The 19,695-nt window shown below is 37.8% G+C and overlaps 1 protein-coding gene across 5 annotated transcripts in view; it reads left to right on the plus strand.

The window, feature by feature from the left end:
• The first annotated feature begins 5,583 nt into the window (after nucleotides 1-5,583).
• The window catches only part of FZD6 (frizzled class receptor 6), a 35,323-nt gene continuing 21,211 nt past the window's right edge, over nucleotides 5,584-19,695 (plus strand). For 3 of the 5 annotated variants that reach the window (XR_014026229.1, XR_014026230.1, XM_081326193.1), the window contains exons 1-5: nucleotides 6,042-6,221; nucleotides 7,101-7,417; nucleotides 13,292-13,488; nucleotides 15,590-16,607; nucleotides 17,647-17,795. Coding sequence is in view for 1 of the 5 variants with exons in the window: in XM_081326193.1 (XP_081182319.1) it covers nucleotides 7,238-7,417; nucleotides 13,292-13,488; nucleotides 15,590-16,607; nucleotides 17,647-17,795 (1,544 nt within the window). In the remaining 4 variants the exon portion in view is untranslated. Of the gene's footprint in view, nucleotides 5,700-6,041; nucleotides 6,222-7,100; nucleotides 7,418-13,291; nucleotides 13,489-15,589; nucleotides 16,608-17,646; nucleotides 17,796-19,695 lie in introns of those variants that run through there. The other 2 variants (XR_014026228.1, XR_014026227.1) reach the window with 2 other exon arrangements.

Raw genomic sequence — 19,695 nt, forward strand, 5'->3', positions numbered from 1 at the left:
CAGTGTATTGAATGAGAACCTTAATTACCACAGAAGAGACATTTTGAAAATGTAACTAGAAAAATATGTACTATTAAAAGACATTGCTTGATACAGAAATCCAGTGTTTGAAATCTATATTCAGATTTTAGTCTTAATTATAGCAGTGTAGGATTGCATAAATAAAAATAACCTTCAAATCATTCTTGGCATTACTTAGTATTACACCCAAGCTTTAGTTCAAATGGTGTGTGTAATATACATAATTAGAAAGGAGTCTTGATGCTTCAATAAAGCTTGCACTCAGCATGCATTACTATTTTCATTTCCCTAGGAATAAGTCTCAGTTGCTTCTGAGCAAGTATACAGTGTTTGATTTTGTATAGATCACCCTCTAACTTAGACTGCAATCTGTTCACAGGTAAACCTCTTAAGTCTCATTAATTTTAGTAAACCTATTCATCAGACCTTGAATTCAAAAACAAGTGGTGTACTGCCCTCTGTGGAGGCCTCCAAAATTAACTGAACATAAAGAGAGAGAGCGTTGCCAATTGCACACTCCATAAGCACAATATTAACATACTCAATACTCTTATGTCTGCTCTTTCCATTGGGGCATCTAAATGCCTGTCTGTCTGTGTATGTATGCCTGGGTATATGCACACAGGTTCTCTGTTGATTAAAGATCTTGCATAATTAAGTTTTATGCACACAAGGAAAATTTATACATAAAACCTATTCTACAAATCTGAAGTGAAACTGCTTTTGAATGCCTGGACTTATGTACCCCCCTGATGCATTGCTCCCTCCCTTTCCCCCATATCACCCAAATTTAAATACGTACGTTTAGTCTTGCAAACTTGAAGATGTGGACTTCAGTTCCCAGAACTACCCAGCATATTGGCTGGGGAATTTTTGGGAGTTGTAGTCTGTAGATTTTCTAGTTGCAAAGGTTGAGAGACTCTGGGCTAGAACTCTATACATTTCATGAATTGAGTTACAATCCACAAAAGCTTACACCTTTTAGTAAAATTTGTCAGAAAAGGTGCTACTTGATTCCTGATTTTATACAGCTGTATAAGGACGCGGTGGCTCAGTGGGTTAGGACGCTGAGCTTGTCGATCAGAAGGTCGGCAGTTTGGCGGGTCGAATCCCGAGTGCCGCGTAGCAGAGTGAGCGCCTGTTACTCGTCCCAGCTTCTGCCAACCTAGCAGTTCAAAAGCACGTAAAAATGCAAGTAGAAAAATAGGGACCACTGCGGTGGGAAGGTAACAGCGTTCCGTGCGCCTTTGGCATTTAGTCATGCCAGCCACATGACCACGGAGACGTCCTCGGACAAGCACTGGCTCTTCGACTTTGAAACGGAGATGAGCACCGGCCCCTAGAGTCGGAAACGACTAGCACGCATGTGCGGGGGAACCTTTACCTTTACCTTTATAAGGATGGTGGCATTGTCTGGTGAAGAAATGATCAAATAATTTTTTATTTAATATAAGAGTTATATCACTTTGATTCAGCCTTCTGGATATATTGGAATACAAACTCCCATCATCTAAGTTAGCCTTGTCCTTTAGCCATGTTAGCTGGTAACAACGAGGTGTGTATTCTAATATATTTGAAGGGTATTTGGTTGAGAAATTTTAGAAATGAGCAATTTTAATACCTGTTAAGTGATCATAGCAGTCTTTAAGTGGCCTCCAGGAAGACTATGAAATGCTGTAGTCATTCAAAACTAATCATTTGAGTTTCCTGGCCTGCACTCCTTTTTAAAACACATTCTTGATTGTAAATAACATTCTTTTTATATCAGCATTTAAGTGACCAGTGTTAAGTACATACCTGTAAGACTGTCAAGGATCTGTGAAAAATTCCAGAGTTTGAAAGATAAATACAATCAACTCTTCAAAAGTACTCTCTGTTCTAAAAAGAACTTTGAGTGCAATCAGTGAATGGGATCACACATAATGCTAAGTCTGGGTTTATTCATTAAATCACAACAAATTATAAAATATAATTTCTGAATGCATATGTGTTAAACAGAAGTTCAAACAAAATAATGTACAGTTCATTATTAATGTCTCAGATGAAGAATTAATCCAAAATTTGTTAAGATAATAGAAACTAGGCCCCAAAATAAGGAAAGAATAAATGATTGGCTTAACTAATCTAACTAATCTAAGGGCCATTCTTGTCAGTTTATAGTTAGTTTAAAAGCACATCAGTCATTATCTCAATGCCCTTTAGTTCTACAAACTGCAAGATGCTGTCAAAGAAAATGCAGATGGTCAAACCTTAGGCGGACACAACTCAATCTTTATGCTACGCTTAAAAAAAAAAGAATTTTGGAGACAACAGATTTCTGCTCTTTCACACAATTTGAAATAATTAGTTTGTTCAGTCACAAATTCAAACAAATTTCCTTTCTAGAGTCAGAATTAATTACAACTGACCTAGCAGAACAGCAGGTGGTCCACAGCAAATTTTATTTTTACTGCAGTTCGACTAATGTGGGATTTTAGTCAGTCCCACTAAAACAAGATTGATTTCCCACAGCTTATTACTTCTGTTTCAGCAACACACCAATTCAGTGAGAAATAAGTATAAGTAGAAAACATGGCCTTTTCCAAGCTCACTTTTGGAATCCTTCCCAATCCACTTATCAAGAGTGGTCACCGAAGGTTTCTATATTTCTTCTCTATAACGAAGCAATGTGTTGTGTCTGTGTAGTTCTACTCTCCTGGGAAGCACAAGACAGGCTGCTACATTTTGCTCCATGTTACGTGATCAAGAAAGAGGAAAGAAAGCACAGAAGGGAGCAGCCAGCAGCCTTCTAAGCTGCAGCCAACCACCTCTTTCATTGGGTGTCTGCAATCTGATTAATCGTTGAATTCAATCTTTCTGTTGCCAGCTACTCCCCACACACAAATTTCATCTGGTTCTGTTTAGTCTTCATTCCTGCTGATGGACTATCAATAGAGTGCTTGCCTCTTTATATTAATTTCCTCCAACATTCTGTTGGGTTGGAAACAATAATATTGGTAAGTTAAGGAAAGTAGACAGAACGTGGCTTGTGGGATTATTACCAATTGCTTCATAATAGCTTCCCTCTGGATCATGTAACCAGGAAAAAAAGGAGGGCTTAGAATGGCATGTCATCAACTTTCCAAGCAACTGCCCAAATGCCTTTCCTATAGGGATGCACTGGGGGCATTTTTTCCCTGCTGCTCCCAAGAAGATATGGCCCATTTTTTAAAACCGATTTTTCTTTCACCAATTTCTCCCACAAGAGCAAGTTTGGTCCTTTTTTATTCAATTTTTGGAGAGCTATTCTGCTGACAGAGAGGCATGATACCAAGCCTTTGTACATGCGTCTGTTTCCACATCTATATTCTGCCTGATTAGAAGAAGAAAAAAAGTGCTTGACTTCAGTGACATGTACCACAGAATTTTTGATAATATGGAAATAGCCTGCTATTGCTTTCTAGAGCTTTTTTTTAACTTCCCAGTTAACTTCCCAGCTCACAGAATTGGAATCATTTAGATTTTTGAGATCAGTGATGATAGACTAGCAGCTGTGACTTCACTGGGCTCTTCATGTTTATATTATCAACTGAACAATCTTAAAAGTTGTTTTTGGCCAGTTCAGTATAAGCAATGACTTGAAGCTAAGAGACCCTGAAGAGAGAATTGCTATCATGGTTCTGTGGCTCTGCAAATTTCCCTGCTTAGAAACATTTCATTCTACTTGCTGGAGTTCATTATCCATGTTTGGTATAAGAGTGAGAAAAGAAGTTCCTGAATGTTTTTTTGGGAGAGGTGCTGATAAATCCTATTTGTCTCAGTGCTTTCACTCTCAGCTTGTAATTATGTGCACGTCTCAACACAATTTACTTACGCTAATGAACACTTGCAAGTATTTTAAATATTATGACTACATTTCATAAAGGCACATTTCTATGTCTGGCTCAAGGCTACCATAACAAGTTTATGTCACAAATGGTCCAGCAACAGAGAAATATTGAATTATAGTTTCAGTTGCCAAATAATAATGATGACGTTAGTTGCTGACCTTTTTCTGAGAGATTTAAGTTTTGGTTATTTTCAATTTCTAATAACAAACACTTTATAAATGACTTTATAACAAAGAACAGTAAATTCATAATGGTTCACATTTGAAATAGTTTGCCCAATCTTATACAGAATCCATAGAGAGATATTTTTACTTTAAAAATATTTAAAATTAATTTTCCAATTGTTTTTCCTCTGGTAGTATTTACTCTGGAACAGGAAACTGGGAAATTGTTCACATTTGACAGCAATGCAGATGTTTATTTAGTTGATTTTGACACAGCCCAACTCCAGCCCAACTCTGGCATTGACAAAATCAAATTATTCTATCCATTATTCATATTTCCTAAGTGTTCTAGACAATAAATCATTTTATACAATGGGGAAAAAAGCAAGGAATGTTTATTTTTCTTCATGAGCATTTTTCCTATTATCAGCCCAAGAGTCTTTTGTTTTTTTATCATAGACAGATTGCTTATTGATCTGTTCCATTTGTTTTTATACATGAATAGATTTATGCTTGAATTTTATTTTCAAACAAATCTAAGCAGATGTCCACCAAACGAGCACCATTCTCATTGTTATTTTCTGTATACTTCCAATTTTATCCAATTTTTATTTTCTATATACTTCCATTTTTTTTTCCAATAGAAAAAAAAGTTCTTGCTGGATCACAGTCATTCAGATTACACAACTGTTTTCAAAGGGCATTGCTGGTCCTTCCATTATTACATTCAGTGGAGCGTAATGCAACTACTACTAACTTACAGACTTTTATACAATAACAGAGATGACACAATTACTACTACCAATATCTTAGGTATGGTTTAACCCTTTCATTCATAATTACATTTACACTGTCACTTCCCTGCACCTATATATCAACTCTATTCCACAAGATCACGCCAGATTTCCTACGGCATTTCTTACTTTCCTAATGCACTGACAGAACATATTTTTCCTACCGTTTTTTCCTTTGCAAATTTATGTTCTTTACTGTTTATTCCGATTACATACCAACTTGCAATTTTCCACACGATAAACTGCGGCTTTCACATTAAATAAGCTATCATCGCCGGAAGAAAACCTCCGAATGGAGTCCTCACCTTTCCGCTTCTTTTCCGCGGGAGAAAAGTTTTCATTTCTTTTAAAGCAAAAGGTAAAAGGTTACTTTTGACCTCCCCGCACAAGCACGCTCATCTCTTTCCAGCCAGGCGCGCAGGCGGCCCGCCAGGCGGGAGGGAAAGGACGCGCCTTCGGAGCGGCCTGGGGAAAGGGAAGCGGGAGGAGATTCAGGTGATGGGGAAGGTGTGTCTAGGCCAGGGGTCGGCAACCTTGGCTCTTTTATGACTCGCGGACTTCAACTCCCAGAATTCCCGAGCCAGCATAGCTGGCTCGGGAATTCTGGGAGTTGAAGTCCGCGAGTCATAAAAGAGCCAAGGTTGCCGACCCCTGGTCTAGGCGCCCCCCCCTTCCGCCGGCCGTTCAAATATCGCGCGACTCGCGATTCTCCTCGTTTCCTTTCGGCAGGGGGCGAAAAAAGTCACATCCTACCGGCGAAGGGAGGGGGCGGCGCGGCTATGTTCTCCCCGAGGCCGGCCAGGTGCGGCGCTCGCCCTCCCTCCCTCCCTCCCCCCCAACGATTGGCGCAGGTGAGGTAGGGCGCGCGGCTTCGCCTCCCGCTGAGCCTCCGCGCGCGGGGCTTTTGGCGCAGCCTTTCCGGACGGCGCTGGCACTTTTCGCCGCGGGGGAGAGAAAGGGAGGCGGAGCCCCGAGTTGGCTGGCTGGGCTCCGCATTTTCCTCCCGCGACGGGAATGCAATGGAATGTCAACGTCGGGTTTGCGTCCGTGCTTAAGAACCCCTCTTCGCTCCTCCATTGCTCGGCATTCAAGTCGCGGGGCGTTCTCCGTCCTCTACCTTTCAGGACTCCGGATTGTTTTGGGTGGTGGGTGGTGGGGGGAAGAGACGCGGCAGGGCTGAGCTCGCGGCTCGCGGCTCGCGGCTCGCGGGAGGTGTTTGGAAAAAACTCGCCCCACTTTGTCTCGCGTTTAGACGCCGAGAAGGTCCCGCCACGCATCGTTCAGCTCCTGGCTTGTGCGCTTTGAAGAAGAGTTCGCCGTTTGAGGCTTTGGCAGGCGCCGACTCGGAAAGGGAGACCCGTATCGGGAGTCCGGTAAGTGGCGTGAAAAGCTCGTAGGACCCTACGGCGCTTTTGAGTCGCAGGGGGCCTGAAATGCGGCGGGAAGCGAGCAACGGCCTCCGAAGCCTGGGTCTCCCTCTCCTCCCCCACTTGGGAGTTCTCCGTTAGAGTTTATCGCAGGCGTCTTCAAACTTGGCCCTTTGATGACTTGTGGACTTCAACTCCCAGAATTCCTCAGCCAGCTATGCTGGCTGAGGAATTCTGGGAGTTGAAGTCCACAAGTCATCAAAGGGCCAAGTTTGAAGACCCCTAGTTTATCGGCTGGGGGTGGGAACCGTCCCTTTCCACGCACACCTCTGGGCGCGCGAGGGACGGAAAGCTTTGGGAATACCCCGGAGCGAAGTATAGATTGGGTAGCAACAGTTTTTTTTAAAAATTCGATCCTGGACCAGCTGTGCAGAAGGTTAGGACAAAAAAGAACGTCTGTTGACAATCGATAGCATATCGTCAACATAAGTTGCTGTGACCTACATGGGGAAGTTGCGAGTGATTTTACATTTGGTCATCGGTTGGATTTTAAAGTTTGGAGGGTGCTTCCCTACAGGTTGAGCCTGTATGCGTAGCTATTGGGAACAGTTTCTCTGCCTGGCTGCATTTCTAACACTTGGGGAGTATCTCACTGCATGCAGTGGAATGCTGCTGTGTAAACATGCAGAGGCTTGTGTTTTCTGTGGTAGTAACTGGTTTTTAGCTATTGGAGAACAAATCCAGCATTGTTTTGTCTGGCAGAAGTCGAGAAGGAAGCTTCTTGTTGCAGTTCTAAAGTAGGACTTTCATTTAATGTTTAATGTTTACAAGACTCCTGATGCAGTTAAAGCTGCTGTCAATTAACTTCTTTTGGTTGCTTTGCAGTTTGCAGTCTGGAAAAATGTCACGGTTAAAGCACACGGATGCAAATATGAAGAGAAGCAACAAATGTAATCTCTGAATGTCAGCATTCTGCTTGAGAGAGTAAACAGGACAGAAAAAAGTTGAAAATATTTGGGAAAATGGGGTTCCTTGTTTTCCTTCTGATCTGGAGTTCAATCTTAAACTTGACATATGGACACAGTTTGTTCACATGTGAGCCTATTATTATCCCAAGATGTTCTGGAATGACTTACAATATGACATTTTTTCCTAATATGATGGGACATTATGATCAGGACACTGCAGCTTCCCACTTGAAGGTGAGTTTTGTCTTTGCACATAGTTATAAGCACTTTTGCTGAAATGCAGATATCTTTTGCGGTACAAAAAGGTAAGATTATTTATTAGTTTTTATCCTGCTATTAATTTTATAAATAACTCAAGGTGGTGAACATACATACAAAATATTCTTTCCTCCTCCTGTTTTCCCCACAATAACAACCCCGTGAGGTGGGTTGGACTAAGACAGAGTGAGTGGCTGAAGATCACCTAGCTGGCTTTCATCCCTAAGGCAGGACTGGAACTCATTGTCTCCTGGTTTCTAGGCCTTCTAGGCCGGCACCTTAACCACTAGACCACACTGGCTCTTAATTTATTATTTTAGGAACCTTTATTATTGGTAATTCAGGAAACAGTTTACAGCATCCATTATGTGTGTCAAGTAGTTCATGTGGGGAAAATTATGAGGGCTTTTCCTATGATACTTCCTTTTCAGTCTGTTTTTAAATATATTTTCTGATTTTGTCTATCCCTTGACAGCTTGGCCCAGTTCCATTTTCACTGTTTTTGTTGTGTGAGGAGCAAGAGCTGGCAATTGAGATTTCCAGAGTCTTTTTCAAATATATGGAAAGATAAATAATTGCCTTCATTTGGTTGGTTGGGTACATGAATGGAACAGAGCCTTTATTTCAGGCTCTGCAAATTGTGATCCGACTATTGTAAAATATTCTGTATTTTACTTTTGAAGAGTGTTGGGAAGATACAGTTGTATTTAGGTTGCCAACTGGCATTTTATAATTATGACCATTATGATATTGAAAGATCTGCCATGTTGCCTATTATGTTTTAGACACAAGTCAAGGTGTTGATTTAGCCTTAATGGTTTAGAGTCTAGTTGTCTGGGCACTGTCTTGTTATGAGTTAGCTCTGCATATAAAATGATAGTGTTAAGCATCCATTGAGAGAAGCATGATTGTCATCTGGATTAGGCCTTCCCCTCTGGAATGCTTTCATTTCAAAATTGTTAGCTGTTCTTTCAATTTGCTTCTTGGAAAGTATAATTTTTAAAATTATTGACACATATCTGTTAATTTTTCCATCTGTAAACACTTCATCTTGTTTTTCTAGAATTACCTTATTTGTGGTATGAGCTAATTTTTCTTATATTTTCTTTTTTTTATACAAATGTCAATTCCATGAATCATTAAAAATCAATTTAAAATAAAATATTTTAATGTTTTAAAAATCCAGTTAAAAATTCTTAGCTATCCAGAGATAAGCTTTCACCTGAAATATTTTCAAAAAACAGTTTTTTATGTATCCTCCCTGAACCTATGTTTAAATTTCTGTATTGGCTCCTCAGCTGAGGCATTTTAATCATCAGACTAAAAGCTTCTTGGTTTTTGTAGCAGGTAGCCTCTTATGGGATCTCCTCAGGCCTTCAAACATCTGCCTGCCTAAAAACTAATTGCTATCTATAAAACTCTAGATGTGAATGTGGTTTTTTATATTTCTAAACATGCTACTAAAAGAGATTGTAACTATTGATAGTTTCAATATGATTAATATCAAGAAAGATGATCTTACAGTTGATCTTTTTTCTGCTATATATGTATTCAAATTTGGTAGAAATATATCTGATGTATTTAAATCATTAGTAATGACTACTAAATATGTATATTTGCATTTAAGGGAGTATTTTACAGGAAAAAAGCATGTTGGCAATTGAAGGTGGACACTGTTATATTGCATGCCTTTATTAACAAAATTATATGAAAATTGTTTCTGTGTAGTTATAGAGAAGTTATATGTACAAATGCACAAAATAAATCGCATTTGAGCACTCACTTTATACCTTGTAAGGTAACTGTGGCAAGCCAACACATGTAGAAATGAAGATGAAAGATAAAGCGTTGAGCATGCTTTTTAAAGCTGCAATTTTAAGTACAATTATACAGGAGTAAGCCCAATTGAATTTGGCAGGACTTGCTTTTAAGGAAGACTTTAATCAGCAAAATGAGGTGCTCTTAAGGTACCTCTTGGGTTAAGGATTAATGTAGAGCAAAAGTCCATCCCCCACTCCCCAACTTAGATTGCTTTTTACAAGTTGGGGGATGATTTTTAAGAACCAAAATTGGCATTTTACATAGGTTGGGGTGGGGAACTAAATTCAGCGTAGATGTTGAAATAATGCCTATGGGAATTTGGTCGGAGTTGAATGGGAGGAAGTGACAAAAGGACTGTGTCTCCTGAGGGATTGTATGCAGAGCTTGGGAAAGGAACTCACTTGAATAATTGGAAGAGATAGGTCCTGGGAGCTGCTGACTACCCATTATAGAGACTGGCTGACTTCTTCCTGCTTATGGAACAGCCTAAGATGGATATAAGCTGGATAGATTCAGGCAGCAGTGCCCCGATTGAGTTAACAGAGCTAGCAGGAATTTGCTTGAAGACAAAGAAGTCCTTGTAAATTTATAGTTCATACTTGACTAAAGTAAGAGGGCCAGAAAAAGGAATAAGAAATATAAGCCTCTCCACTGATAGTGGAGAGAAGAAAAAGTGAAAATGAATGGACATAAGTTTGTCATTGTGACATCCAGATTTGTGGTATCTTTATCTTCTTGTGTGAAAACAACCAGGGTTATGTTTACAGCAAATGAAGAAAAACACTCTTGAAGAAAAAGACACAAGATTGGAGCAGCAAGTAACCACATTCAGTTGGTGAGAAATGATGAAGATTTATCTGTTTCAAAGAAAGGAGGCTCTGCAGTTGAGGCACAGTAGAAACAACTCTCCATAAAGAAGACAAATAGAATAGCAAAGCGAGTGGGTGAGAGAAGATATTCTGTAATGCTCAAACTCTTAATAGCTTTCCAACCTTCCCAGATGAAACAGTCTAAGGGTATTTAAGGAAAAAGATGGTGCAGAAAAAGAGATGTTCAGAAAGAATGCAATTGTGATGTATAAGAAGATGAGAAGATTTACTTTAGGAGCTATTTGAAACAAGGGTATAGAGGCAGATCCATCAATTCATGAAGCAAGCTATCTTCCAGGAACAAGGAACAAGTGTGTAACAGAACAAGTTCCAAGCGATTCAACTGATGGTTATCCCTTTCTGCTGACACACTTGGGGATAAAATAATACTGCAAAGAATATCTACAAAATATCACCACAGACTTTGAAAATCTTGGAAAAAAATTGGTCTTGGAGGCTCAGATGATTTTCTTTTTGAATAGTTTTTATTAAGGATTATACTAAACAGGTAACATTAACACAGGAACTTCATAAAATATTTTTTTAAAAAATATTTTTAAAATGCAGGAAAAAGCCTCTCCAAAAAAGAAAAGAATTTTTTTCCTTTCATCCCCAACAAGTATATTCAACATTAATAGCATATCACTGTCTCTTAAAATGCTAATATATCCTTGTTCTACCTTATCCCATTTTCCATAGCTCCATCTCTAAATCTTCCACTCTCCTTATAAATCAGCAAAGATCCAATAAAAGTTACCAGACACAAATTACAACAGTCCATCTTTCATTTAAACAACTTCCAATCCCTCTTAATGACAAAATTATCAGAAACCATTTTACATAATATAATATAAAATGTCATAATACGTTTTCTGTGATCAACTGCTGATGTTTGACTGATGTACAGTTCTATAGGGCTACTTTCAAGGCTGATACATCTCTGGATATCCCCCTATATTTTTTAAAAAATTTTTCCAGTACATTACAAGCTCTGCCATTGTTGAAGACAATTGAGGAATCTGATAATATATATCTGAAATATATTTGAAACAATGATCCAGTGGGTCACGGGTTGTTTAATAGGGGTTAAAAACTAATCCATTACACCCCATTCAAAATTTCCAGTAACAACTAACCAAGACAACCAGAGGATAGATGGTTTTCTAATCCATTTTTTTGGTCTATGGAAGAGGTTTAAAAAGAAATATATAGATCAATGATTGGCAGTGCAAATGAGACAGATTTGGTTTCTTGCATCATGGTCTGATTTATCTAGCATAAACTGCTAAAATGAGATGAATTGTACTTTGCAAAAAACTGGTAAAACGTGTAAGATTCTTTAGGCAAGCTTTAATGTGAATCATGCGGAAGGTAGAAATGAATCTTTTAAACTGGGTTTTGCAAATCTTCAGGCCATAGAACCTGTTAATCTTTAAAAAAAAGCTGAACAGTTACAACCTCTATTATCTTGGCAATAATGTATGGAAAAATCAATGAAATTATGTATACGTTAATGTAGAAGGGCAAATAGATTTAATAGATATAATGGAGACTATCATGACTGATAGATAACTCTTCATTTGAAGAATACTTTTTGTTTCAGTTGGAGTCAGTTTGATGTAATGGTTAAGGCACCAGGCTAGAAAGAGAGTTCTAGTCTCACATTAGGCACAAAGCCAATTAAATGATTTGGTCAATCACTCTTCAATTCTAGGAAGGAGGTGATGGTAAACAACGACTGAAGTCTTAGATGGGACTTGATCTCTAGTGGTCAAAAACACTTGAAGGCACATGTGTGCATGCACACACACACACACACACACACACACAAACACAGACAAGAACAGAAGCAACTGAAGGAAAAGAGGGAGGCAATTATACCATATGTGCAAAAGACTTTTGGGAAAAAAATGCTTCTGTTTCTATCCTTAACATAGCAAGAGTGAATTTGAGTTAAGGAAGACCACTGTGGGAAGGCACCTTATTTATCATTATTGCAAAACCTCCTGAACATTTTAATGTACATTTAAATTATTGTATTGCAGCTTCCCCAATAATTGATGATATGTCTGTGCACCTGTGCTTTTTCCCTGCATTGCTAATATATTTTTAGTTTTTTTATATATTTGACATGAATATGATAGTTATATAAAATGTTTTATTTATTATAGCTATTAATATATTTTGTGCATAGTATGGCATAATTTGTGTATCCTGTCTTAGACCATTTTCAGTCTTTTTTCCTCAGCCATTCAACTGGTATTTGTTTTCCTTCACTTTTTTGTTTTGGTGTTTTCCAGGAAGTGTGGTTTATTGTACAATAGAATATTTTCATTTTGGCCCATACAATGGATATCTCAAATAAAGGAAAATGCTATTGACTTGTACATTTTCTGGATGGCTATTGGATACAATGAACAAAATAACATTAGTTAGATAAACATTAGTTAGATAAACATCTATCTTGATGCTTTAGAAAATTTCTCCTGTCACAACCTATGGCATTGAAACTATGGGTGCTTAATTACATGTTCAGTGTGATTATACAAGAGAAATGACTTCAAATATACAGCTTATAAGCTTTGCCATAGAAACTTGGACTATAATTAATGGCAGCAATTAATATGCCTCGTCTACAAGTGCAGGTGTATATGAAAACATCTGCCTGCTCTTTCTTGCTCTCAATCACCCATGGCATTTAATGGATGGACTCAATCTTTGTGTACAATCTCTGTGTTAAAAGGTGAGGAGATTAATACATCACCTTACCCCTACAGCATATTTTCAACCTCTCATTGTGCTCTTCTCTCCCCCCCCCCATAGAATTTTAACTTTGGTTCATAGTAAAATCTGTTTGCTACACTTCAATTTTTACTAGAAATTTTAGTGAAATCATGTTGCTGGAATATTTCTCTTGTCAGAACTGAAGTTTCAGAGTTTCAATTGAGAGCTGAAAACCCATTCTATAAGGCTTTTTACAAAAGCAAGTTGACAGGAATTTTGAGGGTCAGCCTTACTAAAAGTTATTTTTTTAATGGAATGTAACAAGCTGGTAGTCTTTCAGAAAATGAAAGGAGAAAAGGATTAAAGTCACTGTTGCTTTGATTTATTCTGAATTTTCATTGTATGCTAATCCACATCTCATTTTCCTTTCCCAAAGCTCTTTCTTCCTCTTCTGAACCTTCAGTGCTCTCCGGACGTCCATGCATTTCTCTGCAAAGCCTTTGTGCCTGCTTGCTTTGAACAAACACGTGTTGTTCAACCTTGCCGGAGCCTTTGTGTAAGAGTATATGAGGACTGTAAAAAGATGATAGACATGTTTGAAATTGGATGGCCTAAGGAACTTCAATGTAGCAGGTACGGTGCTTTTCATATTTTTTCTCTTATTTCTAATTTTTGAATTTATGCTCTATGGCATTCTCATGCTTCAGCAGTATACAAGAGGTGAAAAAGAAAAAATAAATAAAACAGCCATAGTAGAATTCAAACACAAACAACATAAAAAAGAATATTTAAATATTCTTAAATATTTAAATATAAAAAATTAACCACTATTTCTACTAGAATTGACAGGTCTTAGGTCCAGCTAAATATTTCTTCATATTGCAGATACAATACATGGCTCTCCAGTTTTGCGCCCAGTTGAAACTATGCATCAAATAATTGCTCCATGATGAATATCCATTTATATGATATTTGATACCCCACACTGTCTCCATATTCCCTCATTTTTGGGGAAAGAACAATTTTATGGATTGGGTACCTGTATGCCTGAACATTAAATTAACATTCAGCTTTCTTCCCAAAACTCTTGTCCCTGAACAACCTTCCTCTTTCAAGGAATTAGATTAGATCTCAACACATAGTGAAAACATGTTTAATCCTATACTAAGAAGTAGAAATTTTTAGTTTTTGCAAGTCCTGACACTTACTCTTTTGCTTGGATGTTGTGATTTTTTGATATAATTGACCTTTGTTTAATTCATTTTGTTGCTAGGTTATCTTATACTTCATATTTCGTTGTTATCTAAAAGTATTATTTTATGCTGAGGTTAAAATGCAACTCAGGTCCATTTAAACATCTTAACTACAGTATCTGAACTGTGATGATTGGGAATCTTGAGAATTGTAGTTTAGCACATTTCCTCCCATTCTAGATTTTTCTATTAACTGGGTGTTTGGCTTCATCGGCTTCAGTTTTTTTTCCTCTTTAAGAAATTCTGTAGATTTTATAGACAGTTGAGGGGGATTTGCAACCATTAGTATGAAAATTAATTAGTGAATTGAAATTTCTACAGGATAGAAGTAGGGCTTGCTGGCATGTGGATCGATTTTATATTTCCATTGCAGATATAGCAGTTCAGTTGAGACTATTTAGAAACCAATTGTTAGGAATTATGAAGAGCTCTTGTTCCTTACCCTATAGGATGAAAGTGTTAGGCTTGGGGCCATTTTTGGTTCCTGTTTTTATTTATAACAATTGATGACTTAGACTGGGCACTTTTCTTAACTAAAGATTCAGTCTTAGCCAGTGCTTTTTTTGTAAAAGAAAAAGGTGCCGGAACTCACACGTGTCATACAACCTGCCTTGCCTACCCTACAAGGTTCCATCCAAAAAAGGTGCCAGAACTCCGTTCTGAGCGTTCTATGGCAAGAAAAGCCCTGGTCTTAGCTATTTGGGCTTGGAAAACCTTGTAGCAATTCTCCACTTGGAGCTACTCTAAAGAATATGAATTCTTCAGCTAGTGTAGAGCGCTCTAAATAACTTCTTAAGGGACCCTGGGAAGTTACTTTTTATGCTCAGGAATTGTTAACATTTCTCTATATTAGCCCTAATCCTTTTAAAAAGCCTTAAGCAGTCTGTAAAGTGGGGAAGTTACTCTTGGAGCTCTGAATTGACTTTTAGCAACTTCTGTATTTGATGCACAAGAGGCAGATTATTGCTTCAGTGCACCTGAGATTGTGTTCCCTCATGGTGACTTTTTGTGGATTGTTGCCTATTAATTTTGTTTTCCTTCTGTTTAAATTGTGTGTGTGTGTGTGTGTGTGTGTGTGTGTGTATGTATGTGTATATATATATATATATACATGTGTATATATATATATATATAGAGAGAGAGAGAGAGAGAGAGAGAAAGATTACATTTTTCTATAAACTAGCTTGCTTTCCTCTACCTAAAAGATTAAGTAAAAATGATGAAGTGTGTGTATATTTACAAAACATTTAAGTTGAACTCTTGGAATTAGAATAAACGTTTTAACATCATGTTAAAATACTTAGCCATATTTAATAAAGATTTATGAGAAAATATGTTTAGATTATGCTTACAAACATATATCTCATGTTTTGAGAAGTGTTGTGTGTGTGCGTTTAGAGTAACAAGCAAATGGAACCCTGGATACCTTACGGCCAGTTCTATAGTATCATAACCAATTTCCCCCTCTCTTGACTTTCTAGATTGGAAGACTGTGATGAAACTGCTGCTATCACTGCTTCTTTTACTACAAGAGCCCAGGACACATGGAAGATCTCAGGGCAGCCCAAAAGGGACTATGGATTTTGGTGTCCACGTCATTTGCAGACATCCGGTGGACAAGGCTATAGGTTTTTAGGCATTGAGCAGTGTGCACCCCCTTGCCCCAACATGTACTTCAATAATCATGAGCTAGAAGTTGCCAAAAGCTTTATTGGCATTGTTTCAATTTTTTGCCTTTGCGCCACTTTGTTTACATTCCTAACATTTTTGATAGATGTTAAAAGGTTTAGGTATCCAGAGAGGCCAATTATTTACTATTCTGTTTGTTACAGTATAGTGTCTCTTGTTTACTTCCTCGGATTTGTCCTAGGAAACAAAACAGCCTGTAATAAGAGTGATGAAAAACTACATCTTGGTGAAACAGTCGTTCTTGGTTCTCAGAACAAAGGTTGCACCCTTGTCTTCATGGCTCTGTATTTTTTCACAATGGCCGGAACTGTCTGGTGGGTGATCCTCACAGTCACTTGGTTCCTTGCTGCTGGACGAAAATGGAGCTGTGAAGCTATTGAACAAAAAGCCATGTGGTTCCATGCAGTTGCCTGGGGCATGCCGGGATTTCTCACGGTGATGCTCCTTGCCATGAACAAAGTGGAAGGTGACAACATTAGTGGTGTCTGTTTTGTTGGCCTCTATGACTTAGCTACGTCTCGATATTTTGTTCTCCTGCCTTTGTGCATGTGTGTCTTTGTCGGTTTATCTCTCCTTTTAGCAGGTATAATTTCTCTAAATCATGTGCGCCAAGTCATACAGAATGACGGCAGGAATCAAGAAAAGTTGAAAAAATTCATGATTCGAATTGGTGTCTTCAGTGGCTTATACCTTGTACCTCTAGCGATACTCTTGGGCTGTTACATCTATGAGCAGGTGTATAGGAAGATCTGGGAAACCACTTGGGTTTATGACCACTGTGATCAATTCCATATACCCTGTCCTTACCAGGTAAGGTTGAAATATTAGCACAATTAATGCTTGAATAATAAAGAATAGTGTATCTGGTCTGGGGGTTGGGTTGTATGTTTTGATGCATTAATTAGTCTATAGGCAAGGAAAGCACTGTTTTGAAAGAACGTTTGGTGCTACCAGTACTTTTAGGAGAACTGCAAAGTTTCTGTAACTCTTAATTATACAGGGTTATATAATTTATTGTGTGAGGACCAAATTCATTGAATATTTGTCATGAAGTGCAAAGAATCCTTCAGAAAAAGTTAATGGTTTCATAATTGTAACTCTTTAAATTGAAGATGGTAGAAGAAAGACTATATTACTCATTTGAAATACAACATTTTTACTGGAGCATAATCATGTAGGTTTCAGATCTGATGTCTTCCTGTTTCAAAAGATAATGACTCTGAGAACAATATATTTTTTAGAATTGTTATGTAAATAGCAGTGTTTTCATAGGATAGCTAACAATATCTTCAGCACTGAATGTGTACATATATATTCTCAAACATTCAAGAATTGAGTGATATTTAAAATTGGGAAAACCAATAATTTGCATAATGAGCATCTTAATTAAATAGACATTTGAGGTTCACATGTACCCCTCTCCCATAAAGTCAAATTTTTATTTATATTTAGAAACAAATAAGCAAGGTAAGTAACTGCAAGTTAAATATCTTTGATATGATTTGAATGTGTCATTTCAGTATTATAAAACTTTGAAGTACTCAAGAAGTTTAATTTTTTTCCTATAAGATATCTCAGGTTTTATGTTCTATGAAATTACAAAGACTGCTAGGGTAGTTAACTTCTAATCTCTAATACACAAAAAGAACCCTTCCCCCTAAAATTTCATCTTTCTTTTGCACTATTATAATTTCTAGAGATTCCAGTTGTAAGTGTGTAGAGTAGGGAGTTTTTAGCCTTTCCATTATAAATCAGAAATGCCTATTTTTCATTTTGTCCTCTGAAATGTCATACAGGAAAACCATTTTTTTCCCCATTGTATTTTCAGTAAATGCTTATTGTTTTCCAGGTCAAAACATTAGCTAGACCGGAAATAACTTTGTTTCTAATGAAGTACCTGATGACTTTAATTGTTGGCATCTCTCCAGTCTTCTGGATAGGAAGTAAAAAAACCTGTTCAGAATGGGCAAGTTTCTTCAACAGAAATCGCAAAAGAGAGTAAGATGGGTTTTTTGTATTTTGTAGTTTTTACTTATAAATAAAATGCCTTAGTACTAGATGATAATGAATATTTTAAAATAAGTATGTGTCTTAGAATGCTTTGTGACCTTGTTGTTGGAATGCAGGGAAAATAGACTACATATAAAGCGCTTTAGGGTTATGAATACTGTGACCTAGAGAAAACACTATTTTATTTTACTAAAAATTTGTAAATAAGACATATGAGCACTTTTAGATATTGAGTGAGAAAGTGTACCAATTTTATGAACAGTCCAAGTTCACATGAGCTAAATAAGCCAGTAACATTTTTAGCTTATTGTGTTGTAAAGTCCAGTCCCATAAGCTTAATGCATTAATTGTGCTTTGAGAGAGAGAGAGAGAGAATGTGTTGTGTGAGAGAGAATCTTGAGAGAGAGAGAGAGAGAGAGAGAGAGAGAGAGAGAGAGAGAGAGAGAGAGAGAGAGAATCTTGCAGTGTAATTCTCCCATCATCTCCTTTATAGCAAAGAAAGGCAAAGTCCCTTCTGAGCCTCTTGCTCTGCCCACTGTTCAGTTGCTGGCTATGCTGACTATTATCTGACCGTTCCTCAACCTGTCTTATTGACGGTCACACAGTATCAGAAGAAGGTAGATCATGAAACATAATGTAATGATAAGCTGGATGGGTGCTTTATAGAGTTAACTAAGCAAAAGGAAAAGACAAAGGATGTGTGATCGGTAGAGCAACATTTCCTAGTATGGTGAGACTCGGGCTACTACTGAGGCTACTTCTCAGGCAGGACATGCACTTTACAAGCTCCATTGATTTTAACAAGATAAGTGTTTATAACTCCCTAGTTTTTCCTACCTGATTTCCTTCAGGTGTAATCTGCCAGAGTTGCCTCATGGTGAGATAGGTGGCAAACAAATTTAATAAATAAATATACTATTAGACTAGTTTGGAGAAACTTTGATCTTCCAAATATTTTTAAAAAATCTTTCTTCAGCCTTAGCATGGCCAATGGACAGGGATGATGGGACCTAACAACATTTTTTGGGGGGGAGGGAGCGCGGCAACATACACTCCACCATTTAGCTAGATAATGGAATCATAAAGTTAAAAGGCCCATTTATGCCATCAAGTCCAATCCACTACTTTGTGTAAAAATCTAATTTAAAGCATTCAGGACAGATGACTACAATAACGTTTGAATACATCCAGTGAAGGAGATCTCATCACCATTTTTGGTAATTTCTTCAGCTTTTAACTGTTCTCACTGATACGAGATTATTCCTAATAAGCAATCTTGCTTCCCAACTTTGTTTTCCAACCTCTAAGTTGATAAAAACAAAAACAAAACAAAAACAGGTCTTAAACTTCTTCATGACATACCTTTGGGTGCAGATAGTCCTCGACATACAATTGGAGCCTGCCTGTTGTGGTCATAAATCATGAAAGTCATAAAGCAGGTCACCCACATGATCTGATTTTTTTTTTGCATTGGACATTAAGTGAATTGATTGGAACCTTGACATTGGCGATTGTAAAGCAAACCTGTTCGCTGTGGACTGATTTTGCTAAAAAAATGCCTGTTTTCAGCAACCCCCCCCCACATAAAATAAGGTCATGTGACTAGGTCACTGCAAATGGCTGTAAATCTGGGCCAGTTCAGCACCCAACGTGGTCATGTGACTGTGGGCGGGGACGGCTGTTGGAACTTTGGAAAAAAAGGGAAGGAAGGAAGGAAGGAAGGAAGGAAGGAAGGAAGGAAGGAAGGAAGGAAGGAAGGAAGGAAGGAAGGAAGGGAGCTAAGCAACCAGTCATAAAGAACTATCTGTACTTGAAAAGTGCTATCCTATCCTTTCTTTTCTCAAGCATTCTTTTAATCTCTCAGTTCTTTCCATCTCTTCAGTTAGAG

The sequence above is a fragment of the Vipera berus genome, assembly GCF_964194415.1.
Source record: "Vipera berus genome assembly, chromosome: 3".
Taxonomy (NCBI): domain Eukaryota; kingdom Metazoa; phylum Chordata; class Lepidosauria; order Squamata; family Viperidae; genus Vipera; species Vipera berus.